General features: G+C 43.1%; 1 protein-coding gene across 1 annotated transcript; it reads left to right on the top strand.

The window, feature by feature from the left end:
- The first annotated feature begins 8,099 nt into the window (after positions 1-8,099).
- On the top strand, positions 8,100-12,680 carry LOC101768902 (quinone oxidoreductase-like protein 2 homolog). The gene is made up of 6 exons (XM_004962414.3): positions 8,100-8,508; positions 9,460-9,568; positions 10,212-10,303; positions 10,398-10,656; positions 11,383-11,526; positions 12,438-12,680. The coding sequence occupies exons 1-6, from the start codon at positions 8,162-8,164 to the stop codon at positions 12,525-12,527; spliced, it is 1,041 nt and encodes a 346-aa protein (XP_004962471.1). The 5' UTR covers positions 8,100-8,161; the 3' UTR covers positions 12,528-12,680.
- Positions 12,681-17,596: the final 4,916 nt, after the last annotated feature.

Below are 17,596 nucleotides of genomic sequence, written 5' to 3'. Positions count from 1 at the left end.
CAGCAAGGCTCCGCGAAATGCGGGAAATATCATTGTTGGACAATGATGAGCCTGCGACATATGCAGAAGCAATGATGGACCCAGACTCCGAAAAATGGCAGAATGCCATGCAATCCGAAATAGAGTCCATGGGAGACAATCAAGTTTGGAACTTGGTTGACCCGCCTGATGGTGTTAAAGCCATAGAGTGCAAGTGGATCTATAAGAAGAAAAAGGACATGGATGGAAATGTTCACATCTATAAAGCACGACTTGTCGCAAAAGGTTTTCGACAAGTTCAAGGAGTTGACTACGACGAGACCTTCTCACCTGTAGTGATGCTTAAGTCCATTCGGATTATTCTAGCTATAGCTGCATATTTCGATTATGAGATATGACAGATGGATGTCAAGACAGCTTTCCTGAATGGAAACCTAGCTGAGGACGTGTATATGATACAACCTGAGGGTTTTGTCGATCCGAAAAATACTGGAAAGGTATGCAAGCTTCAGAGATCCATTTATGGATTGAAGCAAGCATCTAGGAGTTGGAACATTCGTTTTGATGAAGTAGTCAAAGGGTTTGACTTCACCAAGAACGAAGAAGAGTCTTGTGTTTACAAGAAGGTTAGTGGGAGCTCTGTAGTATTTCTAATCTTATATGTGGATGACATATTACTGATTGGAAATAACATTCCTATGCTTGAGTCCGTAAAGACTTCACTGAAAAATAGTTTTTCGATGAAGGACTTAGGGGAAGCGGCATATATTCTGGGCATTAAGATCTATAGAGATAGATCGAGAAGGCTTATAGGTTTAAGCCAAGATACTTACATTGACAAAGTGTTGAAGCGGTTCAGCATGGAAGAGGCAAAGAAAGGGTTCTTGCCTATGTCACATGGCATACATCTCAGCAAGACTCAGTGTCCTTCGACTGCTGATGAGCGAGATCGCATGAGTAGAGTGCCATATGCCTCGGCTATTGGATCTATCATGTATGCAATGATAAGTACTCGCCCAGATGTTTCATATGCGCTAAGTATGACAAGCAGACACCAATCTGATCCAGGTGAGAGTCACTGGACAGCGGTGAAAAACATTCTGAAGTACTTGAGAAGGACTAAAGATATGTTCCTCGTCTATGGAGGTGAGGAGGAGCTCGTTGTAACAGGTTACACCGATGCTAGTTTCCAAACCGACAGAGATGATTCAAAGTCACAATCAGGATTTGTGTTCACGCTAAATGGTGGTGCTGTTAGTTGGAAGAGTTACAAGCAGGAGACGGTGGCCGATTCTACGACAGAAGCCGAGTACATCGCGGCTTCGGAAGCCGCGAAGGAAGGTGTTTGGATAAGGAATTTCCTCATTGAGCTTGGTGTGTTCCCGAATGTGTCCAGCCCATTAAATCTCTACTGTGATAATAATGGGGCAATTGCGCAAGCAAAGGAGCCAAGGAACCACCAGAAGAACAAACACGTAATGCGGCGATTTCATCTCATTCGAGACTTTGTTAACCGGGGTGAGATCAAGATATGCAAAATACACACGGATCTGAACATTTCTGATCCGTTGACAAACCACTCCCGCAGGCTAAGCATGATGCGCATGTAAGAGCTATGGGTATTAGGTACCTTCTAGATTGACACTAGTGCAAGTGGGAGACTGTTGGAGGTATGCCCTAGAGGCAATCATAGAGATGATGATATTCCATTTGTATCCATGATTTGTATATTATGTTCATTGAATATCCATTAAAGGCTACTTGAATTGATTTGCAATTATGTGAATTGTATGTGAAACTCTTTACTTGTATGGTTATTCTAAAGTTGTCCCTAGTCGGAGTTCATGTGAGGACACACATGAATATTAGACTAGCACATGTATTAGTTGATGACTATGTTTCACAAGTCATGGACATGGAGATGTTGAACTAATAATGTGGACACATGTGGAGACATGTGCTAGGACTGACCCAATACGAGAAGTAGTTCTCTCTTTAAAACAACATATATGCTTTGTCCTTAGACCTGAGATTGTCGCATGTATTCTAGATGTGGATCGACCTACTTAGGGGCTATCAAACGCTACGCCGTAACAGGGTAGTTATAAAGGTAGCTTTCGGGTTTGTCAAGAAGCATGCTATGAGACATGGTCAATCAAGATGGGATTTGCCCCTCTCTGATTGAGAGTGATATCTCTGGGCCCCTCAAGTGATCGGATCCGAAAATGCATGGCCATGCTACGTACGGTTAAGAGTTAACCTACAAAGGGATTCCGGATCATAGGATCGAGAAAGAGCGGTCGGCTTGAAGCTAGACCAAATATCGTGAGGCAAAGGGAATAGCATGTATATTATGTTGTGATGGTTCGTCTGATATGATCTTCGTGTGCGTATAGGAGTTGGCACGTCTTGCTAGAGGCTGCTACCGACTATTGGGCCGAGTAGGAGTACTCGGGCCATGTCTATACGTATCCGAACCCATAGGGTCACACACTTAAGGGGCTGGAAGCCCAATTCGGATCAGATCCGAGTTGGATTAGGTTTAGAAGTACTAATGGGCCTCGGATCCAGAGGCCCGTCAGGAACCTCTATAAATAGTGGGGTGGGGGCGCCCTAGGGTTCACACCTTTTTGGCGAAACACACCTGCCGCGCCTCCCACGCCCTCGCCTGTTGCAACTCGCGGATCTAGCAGTCCGGCTTGCGACGCTTTCTCCCTGCACGTGTGGATACCTTGGAGGTGTTGCGCCTGCAGCACTTGGACGAGCCATCGACGAGCCGCTGACGAGCCACGACGAGCCGACGACGAGCCGCGGCACCGGAGGCGATCTTGCTGCACGTGGACGAGCTGCTGAGGAGCTACTGGACGTGACGCGATCGACTACGTACGACTACGTGATCGTCTTCACTGCATCGACGCATATCTACATCTTCCGCACCAGTAGTGCGTCGAGTGGTAATCCCGTGATCCTTATACAGCAGTTCTTCCTGGTTATACGCGGTAGAAATTTGGATTTGCGCTAGTGTAGCCTACCTCGTATCCTTACACCTCAAGGGCCATGTTCCGACGTCTAAAGGGCTCCGACCGGGGCTAGTGCTGGTGGTCTTGATGGGTCAGCGGTTCGTAGTCGTTGTTATGGTGATTCTTGTCATCCTCGAATTGGACGTTATCGGCCTTATCTGTGTCGGCTTGAAGGTTGACGATCTGCATCATGTGTCCGACCATCTTGGGAGCAGCCTGGAACATGGTGCAGAACATCGAGCGGTTCTTGATGCCGGTGCAGAAGTACTAGATGACATTGCGGTCTTCAACGCGCCTGTTGCAGTTGTCGAAGAAGCGGTTGAAATACTCGTGGAGAGTTTCGTTACTCTGCTGGTGGACTTGGGCGAGGTTTTCCGTGTTTCCAGGTCGGGTGTAAGTAGCCTGATAATTCTAGGTGAGGGATTTGGCGAGCTGACCCCAAGTGTTGATGCAGCCTTGTGAGAGGTTCTCGAGCCATAGGAGAGGTACGCTTCCTATCACCACCGGGAAGTAGGCGGCCATCTGGTCGTAGGTGCCATTAGCAGCCTTAATTGCGGTGCAGTGCATCTTTAGCCAGATCGTCAGGTCGGAATGACCATCGTACTTCTCATTGATGGCTTGTTTGAAGGTGGGTGGCCACTGGACAGCCCTAAGGCGAGGGGTGAACGCGGCGAACCCGTCGATGTCCATGTCATCATCTTCCATGAGGTGGTATTGTACCAGCGTGGCCTTGGGGCGTGCACTGTTATCATGCTGGGTGGATTGTAGGCGTTGCTAGGGGTGCCGTAGCAACAGTCATACTCGTTAAGACGGCGTAGCTCCTCCTCCCGGCGGTTGCGGGCTTATCGCTCCGCGTCACGATTTGGCTAGTTGCCGACCCTTGGAGCGCCAAAGTCATGGTCATACTGGGCACGCCGGCAGATCTCCGCCTCGTCCCGCTCCTAGTGATGGTTATTGAGCTCACCACGATGGTCACGGCGGTTGTCATGGAGGTCGCAGTCAGGTGGCTGACCAGGCCGACCACGGCATTCGCCGTCTCCTCATCCATCGCGGCAACGGTTGTTGCAGTTGTGGTTATTTGGTCAGCGATCGTCATCATCGGGGTGGTGGTTGTTGCTTTGGGATTGGTCCACCTCCTCCTTCTGAATGGGTTCCAGCCAACCTTCCCTGCGGCTGCCGTGATCGGCTCGGCTGCGATCGGATCTACTCTGGGTAGATCAGCTTCGGGAGTGTCGGGTAGATGTAGATTTTGAGTGTGAAGATCGGCTTCTTGAGCATTATGGGGCCTAGGCCCTTTCCTCGATCTGGGTGTTGGCGACGCGGATGCATGTCCGGATCCACTGCAGTTGCTCCAAGTTTGGAAGGTTTTCCAGGTCAGAAAAAATAGCCCCCAGGTTGGCCTAGGTTTGGTGAAGACGTCATGACCGGCCTGCTCGAGGTCGGCCTATAGATTGCGGGCACGTAAGGAACACCTGCTTCAACCTCCAGTGTCATGTAGCCACCATTGATGGCGCAGTTGGGTGCCGACGGGATAGGCGGTGCGTCGACAGATGACGAACGTGCTCGGCTCATTCCTGTTAGCGGCGTCTGCGGCGGTCCTGGTTCCTCTCGTTGCGCCCTTCCTCCTAGGAGGAAGTTTCACCATCACGAGGAGGTTCGTCGGCGGAGACAGCGAAGACTTCCCAATCTTGTAACATAGAGCTTCCATCATCACCCTCGCCGTAAGGGTTTGGGGTTAGGGCGAAGCGAGGGACCTGGAACTTGCCGCAGTCGAGAAACTAGGTGGGTTCGGGTGGGTCGTCAGATTGGATCTTGAAAGACTGCATGAGTTTTTTGAAAAATACAACATCTGAGTTCTTGATGCCAAAAGGGGCATGGGGAGAGCCCTATGCCAACTTTTGGGGGTGTAGTGCTGCCTCAAAGAGATTGATGCACTCAGCAATGGTGTTGCTAATGCGATCAGGCCCCGCAATTAGATCGGAGGGTGTCGGTGGGCGGGTTGCTGCGAGGATGTGTGGGACCCTCTCTGAGAGAGAGAAATCGCCAACCTTCTAGGCAAGCGGCGTGATGATCCTCGGGTGAAGACCTTGCTCCGTTGAAGTAGATCCAACGGATGCCGAGCTGGCGGCGGACGCTGAGTCGGCGAAGGAGGCCGTGGAGTCAAAGTCCACTGGCATGCTCCTGAAGCGGAGCTGGGTTGGATTGGTGAGGAAGTCCTTCATGCTCTTAGGGAAGATGACGCCGGGGCGGGATGCCATCGAGTCATTGCAGAGGATCTCACGATCACCCCTACATGGCGCGCCAACTGTCAGATTTGGTGACCGGTAGTCCATCAGGGGGTTACCCAGGTGGTAGATTTGTAGGCGGGGGAGATCGTAAGACCAAGAACTTGAATGGTGATGTAGAGACGCAGGGTTTAGACAGGTTCAGGCCTCCGGAGAGTAATACCCTACGTCCCGTGTTCTGGTGGTTTGTATTCCTGATCGCAGGTGCAAAGAGTTAACATGAGGTGGGATAACCTACCCTCAGGAAGGTGCCCCTAGCCGCCTTATATAGGTTGATGACTTAGGCTTACAATCCGATAGGATCTAATCCTAGTCAGTTGTTACATAGAAAACAATTTGAGTCGATTTACAATAAGTATCTTGTGATATCCGGACTGAATTGATTCACCCGACTTGCTGGCTTGTGCTCCAAATGTCTTCATGCCTTGGTCCGCACGGCGTGGTCGGGTGGACACCCTTGTCAGGGCCGGCCAATATCCTGGTCAGTGGGGACCTGTGGGTACTCTTATCCCTCAAAAATTTATCCTTTTTGTTTCTCCATGCACATGTGGAGTTTAAGTTAAAATTTTGGATGATGATAGTAGACATCATAGCACTTGTTAGAAAAATTCATTGTGAAATTTTTATCAATATATTGATAGGATACGATATTTAATAATAAATTAATTCTTGTGATACAAAATTAAATAAAAATAATGATGAAAAATTCATAATATAATTTTTAACATACATTGTTGCGTCCACTACCACCCTACAAAATTTTAAATTGAAATTGAACTTGTGTATGAAGAAAAATATAAATTGTGTTAAGGGTAAATTGAACTGAGTAGCATAGTTTAGGGATATATTGAACTAAAGAATACTTTAGGGGTACGAAGACGACATGCTCATTTCTATATTGAACTAAAGAATACTTTAGGGGGATGAAGAAGACATGCTCATTTCTTTTGGCCCGAGATGAGAACAGGCATAGGAGCATTCATTGCCCATTACACAATTTGTCAAAAGGCTAAATCACAACTTAATCCTTATAGTTTGCATATGCATATTCCTATTCCTAGTGCACCTAGGAAGGATATTTTTATAGACTTTGATTTCGGATTGCGTAGGGAGGGATAACATTTTGTTGTTATGCTGATTTGTTCTTTCATGAAATAGTTCACTTGCATTGAGTGCCCAGTACTATAGTTTCTTATTTGTGAAACTAAATTTCTTACCAATTTTGGAGCTTTACGGAGCAAATTGGAGCCTCATTTTTTTCTATACTACTTTTCATCCCAAACTGATTGACAAACCGATTGACTATCTTTGTTTTTAAAGAGAACATATGTGATAGGAGCACATGGCCCATGTTGAGCTTTCTTATAATCGTTCACAACATTCTAATGCTAAGATGTGCCCTTTTGATATTTTTTATGGTTTTGTGCCACGTGCTCCTACTGATTTGTTTCCTCTTTCATCTTTGAAAAGATTGAATTTTGATGCAAAACAATATGCTGGACTTATGTTAAATACAGCATGAGACCACTAAAGAGACCATAAAATGCATGAATGCTAAATAAAAACTTTCTGGTAGTAAGCACTTAAATGATATAATTTGACAATATGTCGGGTAAACCGCTGAATATCTCAATCAAAACATACACCACGAATCTCACGCGATGGTGCGCATAGATAATTCAAACAACACAGAGTTAACAAAAATTAAGGTATAACACTTAGCTTTTACAAGAATGATACATAGCTTTAAAATGCACAGCGGAAAGAAAATTGAAATTAGGATAAATTAAGATAGAAGAAAGATAGAAACAATGACGAGTAGAGGACAACACATTGAGCCCATCAATATGCCATCACAAGGAACCAACACCACCTGAAATAGGGTCACAAACAACAACTCTAAATATACTAATACTCAGCAAGGCTTACCCGACTAGGGACAAATAAGTTATGTACACAATTGAGAAGCAACATGATCACGATCAAAAAAATTTATTGATAAAAATTAAGAATTACTAATTGGATCAAAATTCACATGTCTATCTATTTTGCTTAATACGTTATAATTGTAATGTTTGGACTGTAGATGTACCAATTTAGCAAGTTATTGCATTAAATTCAGTATTTTACAAGTTGTTGGACCAATCTGCACCTAGTATCAAGTTGTTATATTAAATTGAGCATTTTATAAGTTGTTGGACTAATTTGCACTCATCTGCCAAATTATCGTATGGTGGATGCAATTTACTCTAGTCAAGCCATCAACATCCATCAAATTAAAGTTTTCCCGTCTCAGCAAAAGGCCGGAAACACACTAGTAACTACTCATAGTCAGCCAGACAATAAACATTTACAAATAGATTCACGCCACAACAAACAAAAACATGTTAATGGAACATGAAACATATGCTTGAAAGCATACTTGTACAATATTTCGTATTATGGATAGAAAAGTAGCTTAATCAGTTTGGCTAATTCAACTAATTCATTTTTAATGTTAGAAAGAGAAATGATATAGTAATTGGTTAAGCTGAATAAATTAGAATTTTGATTATATTAGTTTGATTTTATGGTTCATTTTTTCTAAACTTTTAAACAGAGAAAGTTCGGGCCTTCTTTTTTATTAAAAAAATATATAAAGTTTGCCTGAAGTTTCCGACTTGTAGTATCCAGGTGTTCAGAAAAGCGAGTTCCCAGTGTTATTCCTTGCAAAGACATGTGCATGACATGCGCACACGAAGTGCAAATGCGTTTATTTGATGTCTCGAATGCTGCTGTAGCTCCTCTGTTTTGCGTTTAAAGCAGAGAAACGTCCTCTGTTCTCGTTCAGTTCCAAATCCAACCGTCCAAGAGTCAGCCCCACGCCCAGGCGAGAAAATGGAGGCGCTCGTGGTGCGGCGGCTTGGTGAACCCACGGCGGCCCCCGGCGGCGAGGCCTCCCCGTTCGCCGCAGTATCCGGAGACCATCCGGTGCCGGAGCTCTCGTCGCCGACTGCCGTTCGGGTGCGTGTCGCGGCGACCAGCCTCAACTTCGCCACATTCCTCCAGTTGCAGGGCAGGTACCAGGAGCGGCCCCCGCTGCCGTTCGTGCCCGGCTCCGACTACGCCGGCGTCGTCGATGCCGTCGGGCCCGGCGTACGCGGGCTCCGCCCCGGCGACCGCGTCTGCTCCTTTGCGGGCCTCGGATCCTTCGCCGACTTCATTGTCGCCGAGGAGAAGCAGCTGTGAGTTTGTTTCTTCTGATATCTTTTGGCTTAGAAGCATCGAGTTGCTGTTTGATGTTGCGGTGGTTCGATCAGAACCTCGATTCGGGGTCTCTAGGGATAGAGTTTTAATGGAACACGGGTCCTTGGAAGATTAGGTGCGGAAAGGGGATCTCAGGAGCATAGGCGATATTCACTGTCTTATTGAAACTGATCAATATCTTGGTACTTTGTGTAGTAGGTTCCATAAATTGCGGGCTTAACAGTGAACATGAACATGTATCTGTTGAGTTCACAATCCAAAGATGGTCCTCCTTGTTTGATACAGTATTAATTGTGTTAGCTTGGAACTTGCATTGCAAATATATAACTGAAGATCGGGGTTTGTGTTCTTGTAGATATTAGGTAGGCAATGTACAGATAAACAGATAATACCTTTCTTCACCATACTCTGCTGTTAAGAAATAATAACAATGCAAATTACTGTTTTTTTCGACGAACAATGGAGGAGAGTTGTGTGTCATTTCATTAAGAGAGAACATGTACAACAAGTCATGTTACCATAACCCAACCCGAATACAAAACCCACTCCAGTTAACTTGGTCAAGCTCAAGCATCAACATTGTTATGGTTTTCTCAAAAATGGATGCTGCTAATCTTGTAGTGGATGTTTGGTATCCCCATTTGTTTGGTGTTTATTTTTAGTTCAGAACTTCCAGCAGCTGAACCATATCACAAGGACGCTTCCTGTTAATAATCAAGGATATGGCTTTTATCTTAGTAATACTTAATATGCATAACGACTGACATAGTACATAACATAATCAGTTCAAACTGAATTACTGCTGTCACTTCTGTTTGATGTAAATGTGTGCATGGAATCGAAACAAATGTTGTGTCATTTATGTATTAGTTATTTTATTTCTTTTATGAGATCTGCTGCTCAATCGGTATCATGTTTTTGTGAATCAGATTTTTAGTGCCTGATGGATGTGACCTGGTCGCTACTGGGGCTTTACCTGTTGCATTTGGTACATCACATTTGGCCCTCGTTCACAGAGCTCAACTGAAGGCTGGCCAGGTCTCCTTTCTTCCATGTGATATGATATCTTTTTTTCTCAATTACGCAAGAGAGCTGGATATCATTGCATTAAGAGGAGGAAAAGTACATAGAGAACATGTAATATGGCATATGTTTTGAACTGGTGGGATCTGTGATATGATTCTTTTGGGCATTTTGATATTAATTCTTAGTTGGAAATACATCTCGAAATGTATTACTAGATTAAATTCCTTCTACTGTCCATGTCCTAGACTAACATTTGGATCGCAGGGATTATAAGTCTGTGTACTATGATGTTTATTCTGTGAATTCTGTAGACACCAGAGTAACAGACTAGTCAAGGTGTAGAGTTTTTGCAGTGTAGACTTGAAGTTGCCCATACAGTATGCATCTGTTCATTATCACAATGCTTTGCTGTGGTTGATAGAAACTCACAGGATTTTTTCTCATGTAGTTCAGTGAACTAATGCCTTGCACATCACCTAATATTAGCTGATAAGAATATGAAGGTTGGTTGTGATGCTCATTGTGTGTTGCTTGTCTTAATACTTATGATACATGTAAATACCCTTGATAGATGTAAATGAAAAGCTAATATGCGACAATGTGACCTATGTATCCCAGTACTTCATTTATTCTCATTTGGTTGTTGTAATTTCAGGTGCTACTTGTTCTTGGTGCTGCTGGTGGTGTCGGGGTATCTGCTGTGCAAATAGGAAAAGTTTGTGGTGCTGTTGTTATTGCAGTTGCTAGGTGATTGCCCTAGTGTGATTATTATTTCGCAATTTGGAATCTTTGTCGACCGTGTAGTGTTTGATGTCTAACTATACCTTCTCGTTGACTTTAGGGGGGTTGAAAAATTGCAATATCTCAAGTCCATAGGAGCCGATCATGTAATTGACTCAAGCAAGGATAATGTTATAGAAAGTGCCAAGTTCTTCTTAAAGGCTAGAGGCCTGAAAGGTGTTGATGTTTTGTATGACCCTGTTGGGGGCAAACTTACTCAAGATAGCCTGAAACTTCTCAATTGGGGTGCGCACATTCTGGTCATTGGATTTGCCAGTGGTGATGTACCAGTTATTCGAGCGAATATTGCTCTTGTTAAGGTGCGCTTATGCTCTTGCTAAGGTGTGCTTATGCATCAAAATATCAAGAATGTGGTTTTTCAGATTATCTTTATACTGTATTTTGGCTATCAGCACTTCTGCTGTGCCCCCTGTTTAAATTCACTACATTCTTAGAACGTAGTGTTTCTGACACACAAATCTAGAATTTGTATGTTCTTTTTGTCTGTCTTTTCTTGGTAAATTAAAAGGAAAACTAGAAAAACCTAGGAGGAACTAGGTGGCTTTGTATTAAGAAGAGAATAGGCAACCTCAACCAACTGAGCTAGGCTCAGATTCGTTCTTTTATTGGTAAATTGAAAAGAGGGTTCTGAATATGGAAATTACTACAAGATAACATTTGAGCTAGTTGAAAACTAATCATGTAATCAGTAGCGAACTTAAAGTAATGCTGGTTGCACCAGAATGTTTGTGGCAAGAAATAAGAGAAACAGTGTAATCAGTTAGTTGATGGCACATATACTGAATTTGAAGTTGGTATAAGGGGTCATTGGTGCTGGTGAAGAGAAATGCTTAATATCTAAGCAGTAAAGGGAAATTTCTGGAATAAGGATACTTACTGAAGACACAATTATTTTATTCACAAAGCTTCTGAAATAAGGATACTTACTGATGATACAATTATTTTATTCACAAATTATCTGTATTAATCACTAATAACTGCTCTAAAAGAAGAAACAACAAACTAACTTGTGCTTGCTGCTTCAGAACTGGACAATTCATGGTCTGTACTGGGGAAGCTACTCAACTCATCAGCCACGAGTACTCATTGACTCCCTCAATGAACTCTTGTCATGGCTTTCAAAGGGTCTTATAACTGTTCAAATTTCACACTGCTACAGGCTTGCTGAGGTAAGCAACATTGAATGGTTATCATGTTTCACATCGCACGGCCCAAAGGCACCAAGTTAGTACCAGGGTGGTCTAACTTGTAAGCACACACTATATTGCTTTCTATATTGTTAGTTACTTACTCCATCCATCCCAAAAAACAAGTCATTCTGGGATCCAAAATTTGTTCCAAAAAACAAGTCATTTTACCTTGTTCATTATATGCATGTGCATGTGGTAGTCAATTAGTGCCAAATATGTCTAATAAATAGGAGGCAACCAAGGTCATTTTACTTCCTTGTTAATCCGTAATAAAATTCCTACAGTGACTTGTTTTGTTGGGATGGAGGGAGTAGGTAACATGTTGTTTCTGGTGTCAAAATTGCTCTTCAGTCTTCATTATACTTATCAAGCTACTACTTTGGGCAATGTTAACATGGTAATGCTATGCAGCTGGAGCATACTATCTAGACAACAGCCCTTCTCCAGCTGAATGAATAATTATGTGTTTTGTTAAATTTCTTCGAACAGAGTTTCAATGAATGTATGCCAATCATCTCGAATAAAGAATGTATGTGAAGGAAGGGGAATGGGGTATGGGAAAGAACGGGTGTGGGTGGTGCAGGAAGGAGAATGGGGTAAGGGAGAGAGGACAGAGGAGGTTGCAGGGTTCATACCAGTGGTACGGGCGGGACCCTGAACTTGATAGGGAAGTACATACTTGGGATGGTGGGGAGCGGGTGCTGGAGCTGGGAGCGCTGCCAAACATGGTTTTAAGTCATTATGTTGGAGTGGGATATGGGGAGTACATGGCTTTATCATACTTAGTAATGATTATTATGCATTGGTTCATTATCTAAAATAGATTGTGGTTGAGCTTTGGAATATCTGTAATCTGAGCCAATTCTTTTCTGGGGTGTAATTTTCCACAGGCCCATCTCGCTTTTGCTGCCCTGAGGGATAGGAAGGCGGTTGGCAAAGTAATGATTGTAATGGCCTCGTCAGCAAAATCAAGGCTCTGATATCCTTCAGCACAAGATTATGAAGCATCTACTGTGTATCTCTTGTATCAATTGTAGAACACAAGATTATCTGAGACTGAAGTAGTTTCCCTGTCAATGCGTGTACAATATTGACAAAAGCAATCGAAGAAATAAACAGTTTACCTTCTCACATGTTTAGCTGCAGATACATCTGATGGGAAATAACTCTGCAATGCCATTGTTGTGAGTAGTGGCAAGTAAAATGAATACAATCTGAATAATCAGCATCTAGGTGGCAGCTGGAGAGGAAACTACACCTTTTACTATGGTCTGTCTGTCTGCCCGACTTGAGTTCTGGGCTTCTGGCAATGGGGGGAACCCATGACCAACAACAGAGGCATGTACCTGCTTTAATGCTTATGTTCAGTCATCGAAGTTGGAAGCTCGCTAGCTCATTTGTTATGCTGAAATTGAGGCTGTTCGCAATACTCTGGAGTTCCGATGGCAAATCTGAAACGCTATCATTATATGGCTCTTCCCAACTCGGTAATAGACAGATGCCATTATATGGCTCTTCCCAACTTGGTAATAGACAGAGTTGTGTTCTTGTTGGGAGAGAGCTAGGGTTAGGGAGAGGAGAGGAGAGGCTTAGATCCACTAAATCCATCCAATAGAAACTAAAATTCGTGACGGATTTTGAGCCTCCCTATTCTTGTTGGCTTCCACATCTTGTATTGCTTCTTCATATAGTGCGCCGCCGCCTGTGATTTTTCCACGCAAGAGGTTTCCACGTAAATCTTGGTGTCTACTCTTGATTTGGTATTTCCCTTGCCATATGTGTTGATTAAGTCATCATCTTGCTTGCTATTGATCCATATGTGAAGTGGTTGCTTGTATGGATGAGTTGGCATAAGAGGCATGTGTGTTCTTTGATATGTTGATATGAGATGATGGGGATTGATATTCTAGTGAGCTACCTGCTGCAAGTATTTTGTTATTAAATCATTGGACAGCTTGTGGTTTGAAAGTTTGAAGCATAGTTGCTATTTTGTTCATGCTTACGAGGTGTTCGGTGAAATGCTTATGACAAGTTAGTTTGCTAATTTGATTATTCCGCTGCTCCATTGTTATCACAAGTGGTATTAGGGCTCTAATTATCAAAGGCACAAATTAATCTTGCTGATTTGGTTCAATATGTCAGCATTAGAAGTGAGCAAGTTTGATGGTAATGGTGACTTTAGGTTATGGCAAGTGAAAATGCAATCTGTCCTAGTTGACAAGAGTTTAGATATTACTTTGGAAGAAACTGATCTAGATTTGGCTAACACATCAAAAGATAAGTTGAAGAAGATAGATAAGAAGGCATTGGTAGTGTTCCGTTTAGCTCTTGCTGATAATGTTATGATGCAAGTTTGTGAGGAAAAATCTGCTATGGCACTTTGGAAGAAAATGGAATCTGTCTATTTGGATAAGTCACTCTCAAGTCGTTCCTACCTCATGATGCGCTTGTTTAGGATGTGTATGCAAAAAGACACTCCTATCAAGCAATATATTGATGAGTTTAACAAGGCAGTGCTTGATTATCAGAATGTTGCCAACTCTATGGATACAGATCATTTGTCTATTTTGTTCTTGTGTTCACTCCGAGATTCTTATGATAGCATCAAAGATCAGATCCTTCATGGCACAAATTCTGTTTCTATGGATGATATCACTTCTATACTTTTGTCTAAGGATTTGCTCAAGAAGTCTCATATGGAGAGTCATGGCCAAAGCGATGGTCTTGTTGTGAGTCGTGGGAGATCCATAGAGCGTTGTCATAGTAGTGGTAATGCTTCTGACAGTGGTAGGAGTAAATCTAAGGGCCATTCAAAGTCACGTCCGGGCAGCAAAGGCATTGCAAGGAATTTGGTCATTCAAGTGGGATTGTTCCATATTGAAGAAAAAGAGGGACAAGCAAGGTGATGGAAACAAGGGTGAGAATTCTTTAGCAGCTAGTGTGGTAGTAGAAGATGGTGATTCAGTTGGTTCTAGTGAGTTACTTGTTGTCAGTGCAGACATTTCTTTAATTGGGCAGCGTGCTTCTAGTGTTCAGCTGGTTGTGATATGAGCTTCAACACTAGTTGAATTTTTTATTCTGCTTGTTCTTACCATATGTGTCCATAGAGGGAGTGGTTTGCTACCTATGAGCCATTGAATGATGGCTCAGTTTCTATGGGCAATGACACAAAGTGCAGACTTGTTGGTATTGGCACAATCAGATTCAGGATGTTTGATGGTATTGTTCGTACACTCATAGATGTTCACCATGTGGTTGGGATGAAGAAGAATTTGATCTCTTTCAAGGTACTTGATCAGAAAGGCTACAAGTTTGTGATTCATAGCTATCAGATCAAGATTTTTAGGGGTTCCTTGTGTGTGATGAAGGCTCTTACTACTTCAGATACAGATGACTTGTATTTCTTGCAGGGCAATTTGCTTACTAGGTCAGCAGCAGTGCCTTGTAGTTCCCAGGTTGATGATGACACTATGGCTGCATTGTGGTATATGAGATTGGGGTACATGTTAGAGCGTGGTATGGCAGAGTTGAGTCGCCATGGTCTGTTGGGCAGTCGAAAGATAGGTAGTTTGCAGTTCTATGAGCATTGTGTTTTTGAGAAGCAAACTCGTTTGAGCTTCAGTAGGTCAGTCCACATGATGAGGGCCATTCTTGACTATGTGCATAAAGATTTGTGGGGTGATGCACCGGTAACATCTATTGGAGGTGGAAAATATTTGCTAACCTTTGTTGCTAAAATGATTTCAGCGGGAAGGTTTGGGTCTACATCTTGAAGTCCAAAGATGAGACATTTGCTCATTTCCATCAGTGGAAGGCTATGGTGGAAACACAAATAGAAAGAAAGGTCAAATATTTGAGATTAGATAATGGTACTGAGTTCCGCTTGGAAAAATTTGAGAAGTATTGTCGAGACGCTGGCATTATTCGACACTACACCATAGTTGGCACTCCACAGCAAAATGGAGTAGCGGAACGTATGAACAAGACACTGTTATAAAGGACTTGTTGCATGCTCTCTCATGCCGGGTTACCACAGAGTCTTTGGGTAGAGGCAGTTACCACATTATGCTACTTGGTTAATTGCTTGGCTTCGAAACTATCGAGTGTAAGACACCAGAGGAGGTGTGGTCTAGCAAGCCACCTCCGTATGATCACTTGAGGGTATTTGGTTGTTTGGCATATGCACACATTCGTTAGAACAAGTTGGAACCTTGAGCTTTGAAGTGTGTCTTTCTTGGTTATGGTGATGGAGTTAAGGGGTATCGTTTGTGATGTAAAGATTCTAGACCCCCTAAGGTGATCGTCAGTAGAGATGTGACCTTTGATGAGATGGCGATTGTTACTCCAGCTTGTGGGTAGTCGGAAGAGACTTCTACTTCAGGTGGAACTTCTTCAGGTGGTGGTTCAGGAGCAGAGCAGGTAGCACAGAGGGTAACATTTGAGGTGAAGACTCCAGTGACTGAGTCTACTATAATTAACAGTCAGCAGCAGCAACCATTATTGTTAGAGTCTGCAAATGGTGTTCAAGGTGACACAAATGAGGCAGATTTGAGTTAGATGTAGCTGATGGTCAGTTAGTGGATACAGTTTCAAGTGGAGCTTCATATGCTCCAGACTCTCCCATGGTACATCATTCATAGAGACAGAGGAACCCAACAAATTTCTATGGAGAGTGGGTCACACCAGTAGCGAGAGGCAGAGGTACAGCTGCCTTCACTTTGATAGTTGTTGAGGATATTGTTCATGATGAGCCTAGCACTTACAGAGAGGCACTTAGTAGTCCTCAGGCAGCTAGTTGGGTCCAGGCTATGACAAAGGAGATGGAATCATTGCATAAAAATAATACTTGGGACTTGGTGTTGCCGCCCAAGGGGCACAAGATTGTTGGTTGTAAATAGGTGTTTAAGCTCAAAGATGCTTCTCCAGATGTTATTGCTCCAAGGTACAAAGCTAGATTGGTGGCTAAGGGCTTCAGTCAGAAGGAGGGAATTTATTACCATGAGGTATTTTCTCCAGTTGTGAAGCATACTTCAATTTGTGCTTTGCTACCTTTGGTTGCTCTATTTGATTTGGAATTAGAGCAAATGGATGTGAAGACAATATTTCTTCATGGTGAGCTGAAGGCAAAGAAAACCATGTTTGTTTTCTAAAGAAGTCATTGTATGGCTTGAAGCGGTCTCCAAGGCAATGGTACTATCATTTTGATTCTTATGTTAGTAGCCATGGTTTAAGTTCATATGATGCGTGTATGTTTTAGCAGGTGCTTGCAGATTGCTCAAGGGTGTACATATTGCTTTATGTTGATGACATCCTTATTGTAGGAAATAATTGTTCTGCTATTGATGAAACAAAAGCCATGCTCAAGAGTGAGTTTGAGATGAAGGATTTGGGTGCAGCCAGGAGGTTGTTGAGATGGATATTCGCTGTGACAGGTCTATGGGAAGACTTTGGCTTCACATGTCACAAGCGAAACCTGTTGCTACTCCTTTGCCAGCACATTTCAGGTTGTCTACTTCATTAGGGCCATTAGATACAGAGGAGGAAAGGTACATGTCTAGAGTTCCTTATGCTTGTGTCATTGGCAGTTTGATATATGCAATGGTTTGCACACATCCAGATATTGCACATGCAGTTAGTATTGTGAGCCATTTTATGTCAAATCCAAGCAAAGAACATTGGAAGCCAGCACAGTGGATCCTCAGGTATCTTAGAGGCAGAAGCAAATATGGTTTGATGTTTAATAAGAGGACAACAAATCTGGGACAAGTTGTTGGTTATTCTTATTTTGATTTTGCTGGGGATCTTAATGAGAGGTGCTCCCTCACTAGTTATGTATTTCAGCTTTGTGGGTCTTGTGTTACCTGGAGGGCAACCTTGCAGCATACAATGCTCAACTTGGGAGCTAACTTGGGAAAGAACAAATACCAACCAAGTTCAAGCAATGCTCAAACTTGGCCTTTGGGACCACCTTGGTTAACATATGAGCTGGTTGTCTTTTGTGCCAATTTTCTCAACATACAAAACTTTCTTTTTCACATGAAACCGAATA

Source organism: Setaria italica, chromosome III (genome assembly GCF_000263155.2).
Source record: "Setaria italica strain Yugu1 chromosome III, Setaria_italica_v2.0, whole genome shotgun sequence".
Classification (NCBI taxonomy): Eukaryota; Viridiplantae; Streptophyta; class Magnoliopsida; order Poales; family Poaceae; genus Setaria; species Setaria italica.
The sequence above is the reverse complement of the archived record's forward strand: the minus strand, read 5'-3'. Positions and strand labels throughout refer to the sequence as shown.